Here is a 14,257-nt window from a genome sequence, read left to right as displayed (position 1 = left end):
TGGACGGCCCCAGCTGCCTAGGTGGTTTATGTTCAACCAGGGTCCTCCAGGGGACACCAGGCTTAGGGTCAGGGGCTCCAAACACTGCAGGCAGCTACCGCCTCATCCAAATATCCCTCTGATGTCCCCAGATATACATATGTCTGTCAGTAGTGGATTAATAGCGTGTAAGACATGGTAATATCTAGGAGGAGGAATGAGGTCCGACAATAATCTAGATGATATATATCAAATCTGTCATCAAGGTCTATTAGTATCCGATGACTCTGTTATAAAGTGATGGGTCATAGATAATGTCCATAGGTAAATACTCTGTGATGATGGATTAAATGTTCATGTGTTTAAAAACATTATTTTGAATACATGCAGTCCTTATACCTGCTTTACAAAGGCCCTTGGGGTAAGACCTTTACAAATAAACAGCTAAAAACCGCAAACCATGAGCTCAAACTCCCTTCTGGCTGAACAGACCAGTTCAAGATTGCCATCTAGTGGATATATATAAATGGTTCCACTGACCAATGAGAATCTGTTTTAGCGATGGGTCCTCCTATGAGAGCTTTCCTCAGCTGTCGAAACTGTCTGACTTAAATATGCCATCACCGTCACACCTGAAGATGACAGTGACATGGAATGAACAGAAGCACTAAGACCTTTACTTCAGTACCTCTCTGAAATATTCCCAAATGGTCTATGTGCAACCAAAAGGTGGCAGAAACACTGTCGGCCTCTAAGTGTTTGTTGCGTCTTTATTTGATACCTGCCATTCTAGAACCTTCCTGAAATACTCCAATACAGTCTTTATGTTGGATATGATGTCTCTATGTATTAGTCCTCCCACAGCTGTTAGCCTGAGTGTTACATTCTCTTCACATCTCCCATAACCACCCATGATCAATGTGATGAATGCTCTAACCTTTAGATGCTGAGGGTAACTTGCACATGTTCTGTTGAACGCGGGCGTTTTGTGGGGGTTCGATGGGGGTTGGGTGGTTGTCCTAACGGGAGGTAGGTGTGCACATTTTCCGTGTTCATTTAGGCGTATGCGGTACATCTTTCTACATGTGTATAGATGTCCGGATGCCGCAGTATGATTTTTTCCCCCTCCATCTTTCTCATTTGCAGTAGGTAGGGGTCTACCATACTAGTTCATCTTCATTTTCTGCCCTTACAATGTTTACAGTTCTCTCATAACTCATACAATATACATCTAAAACAGGATTTTAAAAAATATAATAATAATTGTACAATCCAAGTCTAAATATACTTATTCTGATTTATACCACACAACAAATCAAGATATATGTATCCTTCAAATACATATAAATAAATGTACTGTCACCTACAATTGTATGTAAAAGGTCTAAATAAATCTAAATATGAATGTATGAGCCATATAAACTCACTTGGTCCTGTGTGGCTTAGCTGGTAGAGCATGGTGCTCACAATGATGGGGTTGTGGGTTCTATTCCCACGGTGGACCAGTATGGGGAAGAAAGTATGTACTTTGTGTCTGCTGAATGACTGAAACATTTAATAATGCTGTAAATATTCTGTTTTGTAATGTATGGCGTGTGAATGTTCAGGCTAACAAATGAAAACAGAGAGGCAACATTAATTAAACGAAGATAATACATTTAATAGTGTTTCTCTTTAGGGGCAATGCAAGATTCAATGTAAACATGAACGAGACACAACAACAACAAAAAGGTTTTCAAAATGAGAACGGTAAAAAGGGACGGCCCTGTTTTCAAAAAGAACCGCTGGCACACAGACCAATTGTTACGTTTCCCGTTGAAGAGTAGACTGATTCAATTATTTGTACATTTGCTGTACTTTCACATACACTTATTGACTCACTGATGCAAAATCATGACATGTCCTGACATGTCCTGCTGCTTTATCGCCTTGTCGCACGACATTACATTTTGTCACACCGAATGACTCACGTCAGTGACATTTACAAAAGGAATCCGTTTCTCTTGAACTCCAACCTCACATGACACCTTTCTTTTGAAAACAGGACTAGTCTCTAGAGTTGAACACAAATGTTGCATAAGAATAATGCAAATTAAAAAAGAGAGAAAAACCAATACTGTCGCAAGTCCTTTGGTCCAACTCGAAGCACTGGTGGTATGATGTAACAGAGTTGACATGCTGGTAGTGGGTCATTATTGTTTCAAGTTTGGGTATAAGGACCTAGACGGTTTACCGAGCATAGGTTTAGAGAGTATAACTTTGGTTTGAGGCCTTGTCTACAAATTAGGATTTTGTGTCAGTGTTGGAGATTTGCCACACTACCTTCTACTCTAAATAGGAATTAGACTATAACTGGCGTCACTGACTGCTCATGAAGGCCTGATCGTAGGTAATAACAAGACGTTTGACTACGCCAACTAAAATGTATTCAGTGATGTATTCAGTGACCCCTCAAATGACACACATCTTTATCTGACAAATCCTCCCTCCAGAAAATATGGATGTGGCAATAAATATGGTCCATATTGGTACCCATACAAAAAAAGGAAGGTAGTTTTAAGCAGTGTGAGCAGTTATTGCTTAGTACGATGTGACATGATGTATCTGTCCGAGGGGAAATTAAAGAGAGTATAAAGTAGTAATTAGAACAGGAAGTCAAACAGTGAGAGTCTCAGCACGGCAAGAAACACACACAAAAAGAACCAGCATGTTCTATTCCTCAGCCATGCAATACATTAGCATTCTAAACAATGCCCCAACGCCACCTGTTGTGTTAAGTAACACTTGGCGTAGTCGGCAGTCCCATTCCACCTGTCTGAAGCGTTACCATCAGTTCTAGCACTGAGTGAGCTTTTATCCCTCTCCTTTTCTTCTTCTTTTCTTTCATTCATTGACTTCCTTCATGAGCAAACAACATAAACATTTCACTCTAAAAAAGTTATGTTCAACATACCTACTAAAAACAACCCTTAGGTTAAACACCTCACATCCCTTTCACAAACACTTACTACTAACTTTCTCAAAACATCACATCTCCTACCACCCTAACCTACCCCTTCTCTCATTAACCTGGCTCTCCAGCCTCTCCCTTCACACCAGGAGAGAATAAGCCATCAGACAGAAGTTGAAGCTTCACCACAGCAAATGATATAAAGCTGAATAAATCAGACACATGATTAATATGCCACCCGCTAAAAAGCTGGAGAGAGACAGAACGAGAGAGACAAAGAGTGAGAGCATCGATCCATCTTCGACAGCCACAATCTCATTCGTTTTAGATTAGCCCCTCGTGGCTGTGTTTCCCCACTATCAGAACGCCACCGGCGTGAGACATACTGGGCTTCAAAACTTTAACTACCGCAATTAAAATGGTGTTTTGATAATGAGATTTCACCGTCACGCTTCGTACATGGATTGTTCATTAGCCCAAAGCTGTGGGTGATGGGAGAAGAGGAAGTATGATGCAGTGTTATTCATTGTCTCTGATGGAAGCTGTTGCTACTGGTTTTAACAGAAGTCTAGTCAGCATGAACAGAGGAGCACAATGTCCACAACTGTATCCAGCTCCTCTCTCTCTCTCTCTCTCTCATTCTCACTCTCTCTTGTTCACTATCTCTGTCTCGTTCTCTCGTTCTTGCCATGTCATCTACATTCCACAATCTGATCCATCTCAGGTTTCCCAACGCATCCCACACACAACCAACCTCATCCCTGACCTCCTATCTTTCTCCTGACCTCACCCGCACACAACCCATCTCATCACAGTGCGCACGTCCTCTCTCTCAAACACACCAACACACAATATCTCACATCACATGCTTCTACGACCCAAACCTCGTACACAAGATGCACTCAACATATGCAATCTCTTCGTTCTCCCTACTCCAAGTGACTGGGAACTACAAGCTTCGGTTGAGGCGAAAGAAAGGAAAAGAACATGGCGGAAGTATGGTGGAAGAGGCCAAAGCGTGAGCAAGGAGGCACTAGTAAAGGAAAAGTAGAACAAAAAGAGCCGTGAGGAAGAAAGCCATTCCGGCTGGTGCTATCTAGGATTCCTAGGCTTAAGGGAAGGTCACGCTCGAGAAGGCCCGCCAATTTGTTCAAATAAAAAGAGAGAAAGGAGGCGGGGGCAGAGAGTCGAGGCAGTGTGGCGTCAGTAGGGACTGTCTCACTTGGCTGAATTCGCAAATATGGTAGAGGCTCTAATCTATTCTCTCGGACATGAATGGCTTCCCTCGTCGTTATGTGCGTGTGTGGCCCCTGCATGGGTGCTACTTTACCACAAATCTGTGGCACTCTCCACCAAAGTTAAAACTCAAGGGTGTGTGTGTTTCTTCCCTATAAAACCGACTGGGAGAGGTAAGGAAATGAACCGAGACCTTCCAAAGCCACAAAGCACCTTAACTGTTATGTGGGGATAAGTGATTCAAAAAAATCATCTGTAGAGGAAACTTTTAAACCAACCAGTTTTAGTGGACCTCAAGAACATCACTGTTGTAATCTGTGGACAAAGAACCAAACCCATGTAGTATTTTCTCTCTTTCTCCTCAGACGATTCTAAACATTCAGAACATGGTCAAGTCTGAAATGAATTCCCATGGGGCTTAATCGAGGACATAAAAAAGTGTTTTCTTATATTTGGTGGTAGGTATAGGTTTGGAAGTGGATGGATTAAACTACGATGGCCCTGTAAGTACACATTCCCGACAAGACTACCGCTTAACAGTTGACATTACGCGGTTGACATCTGCGATGGTTCCAAATGTCACCTTTGCCATGGCAACGGGGTTGAAAGAGGCCAGCATGGCTTGTGTTCAAATGGCATGGAGGCATCTGCGTACTGTAGGTGGAGAAGAGAGACTCTCCAAGAACAAAAACATTTTGTTCAGGCACAAACGTGACAGCTCGAAGGCAGTCTGGTGAGTACCTAGAGGCCCTCGATGCTGACACAACTCTTACCTCTGTGGATCTGTGGTAGAGAACAGCTAGATCTTAACGAGGTCGGAACCCGGGTCATTGGGTTCTGCCGGTGCCATTCACAGTCCACGAGCCACGCACGCTAGCCAGGAGGAAGGACCAGAAGGGATTCTTACGTGGCACAACATGTTGTGCTGTAGCTCAGTGGAAGTAAGCCTCTCCAATGGGATTGGAGAAGGTTCAGTGCCATTAGCAACTGTTGCTCTTTTGAAAAAGGCTATATGCAAAAAGCAGTGGACCTGAAATGAGTCATGACCTAAAGGTGTTTACATGACAGATGATGGCTTGAATGGATTAAGGGACATACAGTATATTTTTGGATCATATCTCCTTAGACAAGAAAGGTCATGTTGATCGTGTTTTTCTATAGCTATGCTTTTTAAAGATGCCTATTTGTATTGCACATTTCCTCATTATTACATTTCTGAAAGATGTTCAAATACAATGGGGTGAAAACGAAAAACAAAGAACACAAAAATGATATTTTTGACCAAAACATTTAACAAATTATTAAAAATTAAAAATACATAATACTGAATATGAAAAGGTCGAGCTTGACACATTACAATTCCCTTGTCATTTTCAGGCGCAGGCAGAGAAGCCATGTAAATTGAGCTCAATTAAACAACAGCGATATGCATTAATATGTGCTGAAGCGAAATGTTATGGGTGATTCAACACGTTTACATAATGCCTTCGTCGAGGGGAGGGAGATGGGTTAGGGGTTCTGTATCAACTGTAGTTGTACTATACATAGACCTAATTATTGATTTCCGTTGCTTTACATGGGATATGATGGGTGAGATAAAGAGCATTTTACCCTCCATTTGTGAAGCAGAACTAACTTCAGCTTCTATAGATCTGTAATGCAAGGGCTTGAAATTCATACCAAATAGACTGTAGAAATATCTTCTTTTTTTTTACAGTATATCACTCATTATTGACTTTTGTACTAGGTTGCGGGGTGTAGTCCAGTCTAGTGAGGCAGTGGATAAATATTTGATTGTCAACCACAAATGGGAGGTAAAAACATTAGTTCAAAATAAATATGATTTGAATCAGGCATTACGTACAGACCAATAAGGAGAAAGGAAGTGTCCATGATTCTGCTAGTTGCAGCACACAGCATGAGGGGGGGGACGTCATTTAGAAGGTTGAAAAAAAGATAGCCAAATAGAATAAAGTGAACTAAAAAAATGATAAACTACAAAAAAACCTGACTAACTCTTAGCTGCATTAATATTTGAAAACATTCAATTATGTACAGGCATTGTGTAGTTGGTAGTTTCACTGACCAGCAGTGCATTTGGTATTGCATTGTAACTGCCGGTTTGTAGGGCAACATGGAAAAAAGTATGTTGCAGTAGCATTAATCTCCCACAAGAGAGTACCATGTACAGTATCCAATTATTATATTGTGAGGAGCTTTGGCATCCTCTAATGACTGAGATATTTTTCAACTCAGGAGTTGAAAAACTTGAGGTAAAAAAAATATGCATATTAAATAGTTTTTAAAAAAATCAATAAATAATATGCTGAGTATTTCAACTGCATCCTTACATTAATGCACTGTAAACAAGTGTTAAAGTGCATTAATTCACAAAAAACGGAACTTCAATCTTCATTATTGTCTATGTGTGATCACACTGTAATAACAACAAACAACTATGGTTGGCTAAAACAGATATAACTGCAATCTAGCAGGTACAATACTTTAATACTATAATACTGTCCAGCAGAAAATGTCATGAAAAGTTAGTGTTTAACCTCAATTGAGAAGCTCACACACTGTTAGAAAAATATTTCAGCAGTCTTGAACACCAGCCAGTTGAAATAGTACTTCATTTGGATTTTCAATTGGGGATCGTTTTGAAGTAATATCAGTATTGAGTTTGGGGAAAACGTATAAGTAAATAGTAACTCAAAATAGTCCTGCAGTACTATTCTAAATCCAGTAGATACCAAACTACTTTTAAAGAAAGGAAGTAAACATAAACTCCATTGCATTCCACATAAACCAATACTGCACAGCAATATCCGCATGTTTCAATATGCTTTGATTTGGGTTCAGAAAATCCAGATGCCCAGATGTTATCAAAACTTATATTTTTTTAAACTTCGTTTTAGGTATTTTTTTGAATACACTTTATTAGGCTATTTGTGCCCATAAATAAATAGTAAATCTACAAAATAGCCAATGAAATGATATTCTGCATTGGTTTAATCACATTGTGGGCTCGAGGCTGGGATTTAAAAAAACATTATTAAGCCATATTTCCAGTACTTATTTTCTGTGCAACTGCAACTGCGATTGCTACACTGTATACAGTAAAGCGTATATAAAAAGATATTTGTCTGGGACTAATACAGACAACTTAGTGTGTAAACATATTGTGTAAAGTCATATCTTGGTGGTAGATAAAAAACATTTTTTTAACTGAAAAGCACCTTAAATTGGAATTTATTCCCCAATAAGTATACTTTAATTAGATTTCAAGCTTGGCAGATTTTGGCTTTATTTGCATGCAAGATTCTGCAGGCTTGGTTGAAAATATAGAATAAGAAGTGGGACTACAAAAACAGGGTGAAACTACAAAGTTTGTCTAATTACGTGTACCTCAATATAGATATTCCATCAGTGAAACTTCAGAGATCCGAATATCCGAGAGGAAACTTTGACTCTTTCCAATTTTGGGCTGTCGGTGGAGTGTTGCACAAGAAAGCAGAAATACATCTCTAAGGACAGACAGAAAGACACACAGAGACATTAAAGAACAAAACATACAATAATGACAAAAAAAAATAATCAAAGGATTAGTCATTTTAAGTGAGTCAATTGTGACTCACTGAGAGTCACTGATATCTCTCCCTTTCTCTTGTTTCTTTCTTATTTGATTCTGAACATTCTACTACAACACTCTAGATTGATCCTATTCGCTCGGTAACGTTCCTAAAACACTCCTACTCAAGTGATTCTCTTGAACGTTACAAAAATAATTTTGGGGGTATTCATGCTCATAGGCCTATGGCACAGTAATACATTTGGTAATGACGTTGATTCACCGATGTGTTCCGTCCACTTCTTCGAACCCCCATTCAGTTGATCATCTACAAAAAGGCACCTATTTGGCATTACAGTCACAAGGGCAGGTATAAGGCTTGCCATCATTGCCCAGCTATCTTCTCTTTCTAATGTAAACCCCTTCTCGAAGGTGTCGTGTCAAATCGCATCGTTCCAAAGTTCCAAAAACATATTTGTGTTTCTAACACTTGGGTTGGTCAGCCCCGTTTTCAGTCTCTCGTTACATCCCATATCGCACACAAAAATCTGGACTTTTAGTCTTTTATGTGTACATTTTAGAAATAAAAGTGTCTCTTTCTCATTATAAGGTTAAAACAACATTTTTTTTTACATAAAGTATTTCAGAATCAATTATTTGTTTACATATTTGGAGCATATTGCTTGTGGTAGCTCTTGTGGGGTAACATTCTTATGGAGTGATGTCATCACCAATATTCTTAGTGACATCCTCAAAGGGGGGAATTGTTATTATTATTAGACCATTACTTCTTCCTCTCTAGGTAGTTGGAGGGGACCCAGCCCTTGCGGGGGTGCAGGGCATCTTGGACCTTGCAGTACCACCACCCGTTGGGGTTCCTGTCTAGAACCTCCAGGCAGGTGCCCTCAGGGAAGCCCATGGTCTCATCGTCCCCCAGGTAGTCAGCAATGGAGACATATACCTCCCTCCCCAGGTTGTTATGGATCAGCTGGCTCTTCTCGATAGGCTTGGGCCTGACTGTAGAGACGGGGATACCATTACGCTGCACAACAACCCCAACCCTGCTCAAGGCGTCCGTCCCGCCACCGGCGCCAAATCGTTCCGCCGAAGACCCCCTGGTGGTGATAGAGCGCTCTGAGGGTCTCGATCGGGTCTCGACCGTGACGGGTTGCGCACGCACAGCGTTGAAAGAGGAGTTACGGCGCACGCCAAGGGTAGCGGAACCGGAGCGGTACTGGTCGGTACGATACTGGTTGTGGGCGGCCAATGACTCATTCCGCCTCAGGGAACTTGTCATGTAATGTTGACTGACCATGGCGGGCTGTGGCGCAGACACGAACACGGACTGGGGTCTGACGGCAGACTGCGGTCTCACCCCACCGTTCCTCATTCTCGCCGCTCCGTTAACCAGCACAGCCGGCTTGGAGAAGCCCCCCGGAGGCTTGGAGGGGATGGGGGGAGTGTTCCTCGATCTCAGACCCCCTGGCGTATGGTGCACCTGGTGGTGATTAGTGAGTCCCTGGAGGTTGATGTCGTTGAGCGCCAGCACGCGCTGCTCATTCTTCTCCAGGCTGTTGGACTTGCTCCCGGTGCCGCTGCCCGACCCAGAGCGCTGCCCGTCAGACTCGGACCCACCGCCGTCCCTCCCTAGGCGGATGGGCTCCAAATAAAAAGTGGGCGCCCAGCCTTCCTTGTCCCGCCAACGAATGTACCACCAGCCGCTCTCCTGCCTATCCAGGACTTCAACCTCCACCCCAGATGGAAAGCTCAGCTCTGACTCCTGGACCTTGTCGTAGGCGTCTGTGGTCCGGTACAGGTTGAACCCCTCCAGATCAGAATCTCCCCGGCTCCCTTTGGAGTAGTTGGAAGAGAGGTCTGAGGTGCTGTTGCGGGAAGAATGGGAGTCCTCCGACGAGATGACGGAGGCCGTCTCTGAGTCTTTGAGCCCATGGACGGTATGCCGGAGTTGTCCCGTGGGCCTCAACTGGCGTCTCAGGGAAGTGATATCCATCCTCTCAGGGCACTGTGGCTCTGACTTGGTGGTGAGCAGAGGTTTAGGCCTCACTGAGGGCTTGAGCTTGGTGGAGGGGCTCTGGCCTATCCTTTGCTCCACCGTCCGGATGCCTGGAGGTTTCCTAGAATCTCTACCCGATTCGTCTGAGGACAACCTGGGGCTGGTGTCGGCTTTGGCTAGGGACTGGCTTCGGCTCAGCTCCGGGGCGATCTTCTTCAATGGCTTTCCCCCTGCTAGAGGTGAAGACCCTGAGGGTTTGCGGGGTACAGTCGAGGAGTGGTAGATCCTTGGGGATTTGGAACCACTGCAGCCTTTGGCCGAAGCCCCTTCATCACCACTACTGCGCCTGAAGCCATCGTTCTCATAGATACATTCTTCCTTGGCCATCTCTTCAACGGACCTGAAGGACCTTCTTCTATAGCTGATAATCACAGGGGAGGTCTTGCAGACCGGAGGAGAACTACGGTACTTCTCACAGACCACACTGTTGATTTTCACCTCCAGGGGGCGATGTATTGTCTCTCCCTTCAGGGAATCTGAGTCCGACTCGCCCTCACATCCTACAGCGGGAACGTCGTATTCCGGTTCCTCATATACTGTGGGCCGGCTGGGGGATTCTGGGGCTTTGGAGGATGAGGAGATGGAGTGACTGGGTGAGGGTGATGGCGTCTCTTCTGACTCTTGCTTTTTGGTGGGTGGAGCTGGGGGCGGGACTTTGGGGCGTGTAAGCGTGCTGGTTCGTCGGCTGAGGTTGGGTTTCTTGCGTTTGTCGATGTAGGAGCAGGGGGCCCAACCCTCCGTCTCCCCGATCTGGACATACCACCAGCCCCCGGAGTTCTTCTCTATGACCTACAGAGAAGACAGGTGGGAAGATAACCAACAGTCAGACACACTTGATGGAGCTATCACTTTATAAGCAACATTCAGCCTCAGTTGAACTTCACACTGATGAAAATAGTATTTTTAACAATGGATCCTGATCAAAAGTAGTGCCCTATAAAGAGAATAGGGTGTCATTTAGGAAGTAGACAATGTTTCTCATACATGTAGATCTCATGAGCATTGCGGTTATACAGATGTAGGATCTTAATTTGATCACCCTGCTGCAGAAGAACTTGGCATCTATAATGCACAGAGAGAGGGTCAGAGTAATAGTGTCCTATTTCTCTACTGCTGTTCTCTCCCTCCCTCCATCATCCCCTCCACTATCACACCATCATCCTCCCCATTGACAGATGTAGGACCTTCATTTGATCACTCTGTTGCAGGATGGCTTTCCTGCAATGCAAGACACTTAAAAGTTGTAGTGGAGCCTCCCGGGTGGCGCAGCGGTTAAGGAGGAAACACCGTGCACCTGGCAACCTTGGTTAGCGCGCACTGCGCCCGGCCCGACACAGGAGTCGCTGGTGCTCGATGAGACAAGCATTTCCCTACCGGCCAAACCCTCCCTAACCCGGACGACGCTAGGCCAATTGTGCGTCGCCCCACGGACCTCCCGGTCGCGGCCGGTTACGACAGAGCCTGGGCGCGAACCCAGAGTCTCTGGTGGCGCAGAGCTGCGCCAACCAAGGTTGCCAGGTGCACGGTGTTTCCTCCGACACATTGGTGCGGCTGGCTTCCGGGTTGGATGGCGCTGTGTTAAGAAGCAGTGCGGCATGGTTGGGTTGTGTATCGGAGGACGCATGACTTTCAACCTTCGTCTCTCCCGAGCCCGTACCGGAGTTGTAGCGATGAGACAAGATAGTAGCTACTAAACAATTGGATACCACAAAATTGGGGAGAAGAAGGGGTAAAATTTACACAAAAAAACGTAGTGCATTTGAAATTTTAAAAGTCTTCTGAAGTGAGTAATTTCCACTTTGAAATTTCAGACTTAATTTCCCCTTAAGAACAATGTATCAAACCCTACAAAAAACATGTAGATTCATTAAAACCTACATAATAATTCCAATTTCCTGTTGTTGCAGGATTATTTTCCCTGCTGTAGCAAACTGGCTCAAATTACATCCTACATATTCTGGGTATCATTCTTGGTGCGACGGTTAGAGAAATCAAAACAAAAGCTCCTTTCTTCTAACGTGAAATGTCCACCCTGACATCCAGCTGGCCTCTATACAGTACGTTGCCAGCATCATCAAAATGAACAGACCGCCAAGGTCATATCTATGAAGCTTCAGCAGCTGTGTCTCTGGTGAGCTGTCAGTTGTCATTAATATTCCATGTGCTCAGACAGATTTCAATACCAACATATGTACAGCGGTTCTGAGCATAGAGATAGATCATATAGACAGTAGCCTATCCATCTATCCAGAAATGAAATATCTGTGTATATATACTGTATCTATCTCTAAGATTCTGGGTGCTTACATCAGCTTTTTGTCCTCCACGGAAACTGATGCCATCAGAGATGCAGGACTGGAACTCTGCGATGGTGTAGTACTCCGCTTCCACAGTAGGGGGCTCTGGTGGCTTGGGTAACTGGAAGCCCTGCACAAACAAGAGGAATAGAATAAGAAGCAATTTTGAGTTCAATGTTCTATGTTTATGTTTAAAAAAACGTTTTCTGATACATACTGTATTTGAGAGTGACTTACCAGATTTGTTTCTCTTCTAGGAGGGGGTTTTTGTCGGAGGTTGGGAGAGCCTAATGAATGGAATCATAGATTAGCATCATTTACTGTCAAATGTAGAAATGATAGAAGTGCAATTAGTAGTCTATTATACACACACACATAACAGACGAGTACAAACCTTAGGATATCCGTAAAACTCCAATCAAAATGTTATATCACCCAGCACTATATTTTTTTTTATTGCATTTTATTACACCCAAATATTAGTCACACAAATATATCCCAGCACCCAAATATTAGTCTAATAGATATATATTAGCACCCAAATATTAGTCTAATAGATATATATTAGCACCCAAATATTAGATTCACACTATACACCTTCGTCTTTCCATGTCTTACCTATAGCCTCAAAGCCTATGCAAGAAGAAAACAATAGTTTACTTCAGTCAAGTAAATAGTCTAATTTGAATCACCATACAACTCCATAATCGATGACACTCACCTATCGACACTCTGTGTGGAGCGACACGTGCTACAGCAGGGGAACCAGGTTCTGTCTTCCCCTTACTGTCCTGTAGAGGGCCACTAGCACCAGGGCCCAGGCTAGGACTGGAGGTACCCATCCCAGATCCAGAACTCAGCCCAGGACTGGGACCTGGGCCGTGGTCGGGGCTGGGGTTATAACCTGGGGCATAGGGCATGGGCAGGCTGATCTCACTCTTGGAGATGTGGCGCTCAGGACTAGTGGAATCTCCATCCGTTTGGACATCCTTCGAATCAAATCAAACTTTATTTAAACTGCATTTTTACAGTAAAAAAAACAATACAATAAAAGAGATATATCAAACAAAAGCTAACGAAATAGACTTAAAGTGCTTAAAAACTAAAAAGCTAAAAGTTAAATCAAATGAAATCTTAAGTTAAAAGCGAAATCTTAAAACCGTACCTTCTCACTGCTGGACTTCTTCTGGAGCAGGTTGCTGATCTCCATGATGTTGCCGATGATTTCCACAGGGCCTGTCAGGGTCTTCTTCCTACCTGGGGATGAGAAGTCCTCCTTCATCTTCTTCAGGTATGAGGCCGGGGCCCAGCCCTCCTTCCCAAGGTACCTAGCAGCAAAATAGGGGGGGAAAATGGATGTTTACTCACCGGTCAAATAGTAACCCTTACCGGTCAAATAGTAACCCTTACCGGTCAAATAGTAACCCTTACCAGTCAAATAGTAACCCTTACCGGTCAAATAGTAACCCTTACCGGTCATATAGTAACCCTTACCGGTCAAATAGTAACCCTTACCGGTCATATAGTAACCCTTACCGGTCAAATAGTAACCCTTACCGGTCATATAGTAACCCTTACCGGTCAAATGGTAACCCTTACCGGACAAATAGTAACCATTACCGGTCAAATAGTAACCCTTACCGGTCATATAGTAACCCTTACCGGTCATATAGTAACCCTTACCGGTCATATAGTAACCCTTACCGGTCAAATAGTAACCCTTACCGGTCATATAGTAACCCTTACCCGTCATATAGTAACCCTTACCGGTCATATAGTAACCCTTACCGGTCAAATAGTAACCCTTACCGGTCATATAGTAACCCTTACCGGTCAAATAGTAACCATTACCGGTCAAATAGTAACCCCCTACCGGTCAAATAGTAACTCCTACCGGTCAAATGGTAACCCTTATCGGTCAAATAGTAACCCTTACCGGTCATATAATAACCCTTACTGGTCAAAAAGTGCATCTTGTGTTGACTACAAAGTCATTACAAGCAATACACTGTGATTGACGAGAATTCAAGAATTATTTACGATGTCAAGGGGAGTCTTTATTTTGTTTATTCTCCCACTGACTGTCTACGACCACTAGATGTCGTCATACACATGAAAGAACATAGACTGATTCTGAGCAGAGCAATAGA

The 14,257-nt window shown here is 43.4% G+C and overlaps 1 protein-coding gene across 4 annotated transcripts in view; it reads right to left on the bottom strand.

Annotated features, from left to right (window-relative positions):
* Nucleotides 1-1,618: 1,618 nt before the first annotated feature.
* The window catches only part of LOC124004346 (SH3 and PX domain-containing protein 2A-like), a 138,520-nt gene continuing 125,881 nt past the window's right edge, over nt 1,619-14,257 (bottom strand). For 2 of the 4 annotated variants that reach the window (XM_046313178.1, XM_046313180.1), the window contains 6 exons: nt 13,273-13,435; nt 12,829-13,096; nt 12,726-12,740; nt 12,345-12,394; nt 12,118-12,237; nt 1,619-10,599 (listed from right to left, as the gene is read on the bottom strand). In XM_046313178.1, the coding sequence (XP_046169134.1) occupies nt 8,521-10,599; nt 12,118-12,237; nt 12,345-12,394; nt 12,726-12,740; nt 12,829-13,096; nt 13,273-13,435 (2,695 nt within the window). In that variant the 3' untranslated portion in view covers nt 1,619-8,520. The remainder of the gene's footprint in view (nt 10,600-12,117; nt 12,238-12,344; nt 12,395-12,725; nt 12,741-12,828; nt 13,097-13,272; nt 13,436-14,257) is intronic. The other 2 variants (XM_046313179.1, XM_046313181.1) reach the window with 1 other exon arrangement.

The sequence above is a fragment of the Oncorhynchus gorbuscha genome, linkage group LG18 (assembly GCF_021184085.1).
Source record: "Oncorhynchus gorbuscha isolate QuinsamMale2020 ecotype Even-year linkage group LG18, OgorEven_v1.0, whole genome shotgun sequence".
Taxonomy (NCBI): domain Eukaryota; kingdom Metazoa; phylum Chordata; class Actinopteri; order Salmoniformes; family Salmonidae; genus Oncorhynchus; species Oncorhynchus gorbuscha.
The sequence above is the reverse complement of the archived record's forward strand: the minus strand, read 5'-3'. Positions and strand labels throughout refer to the sequence as shown.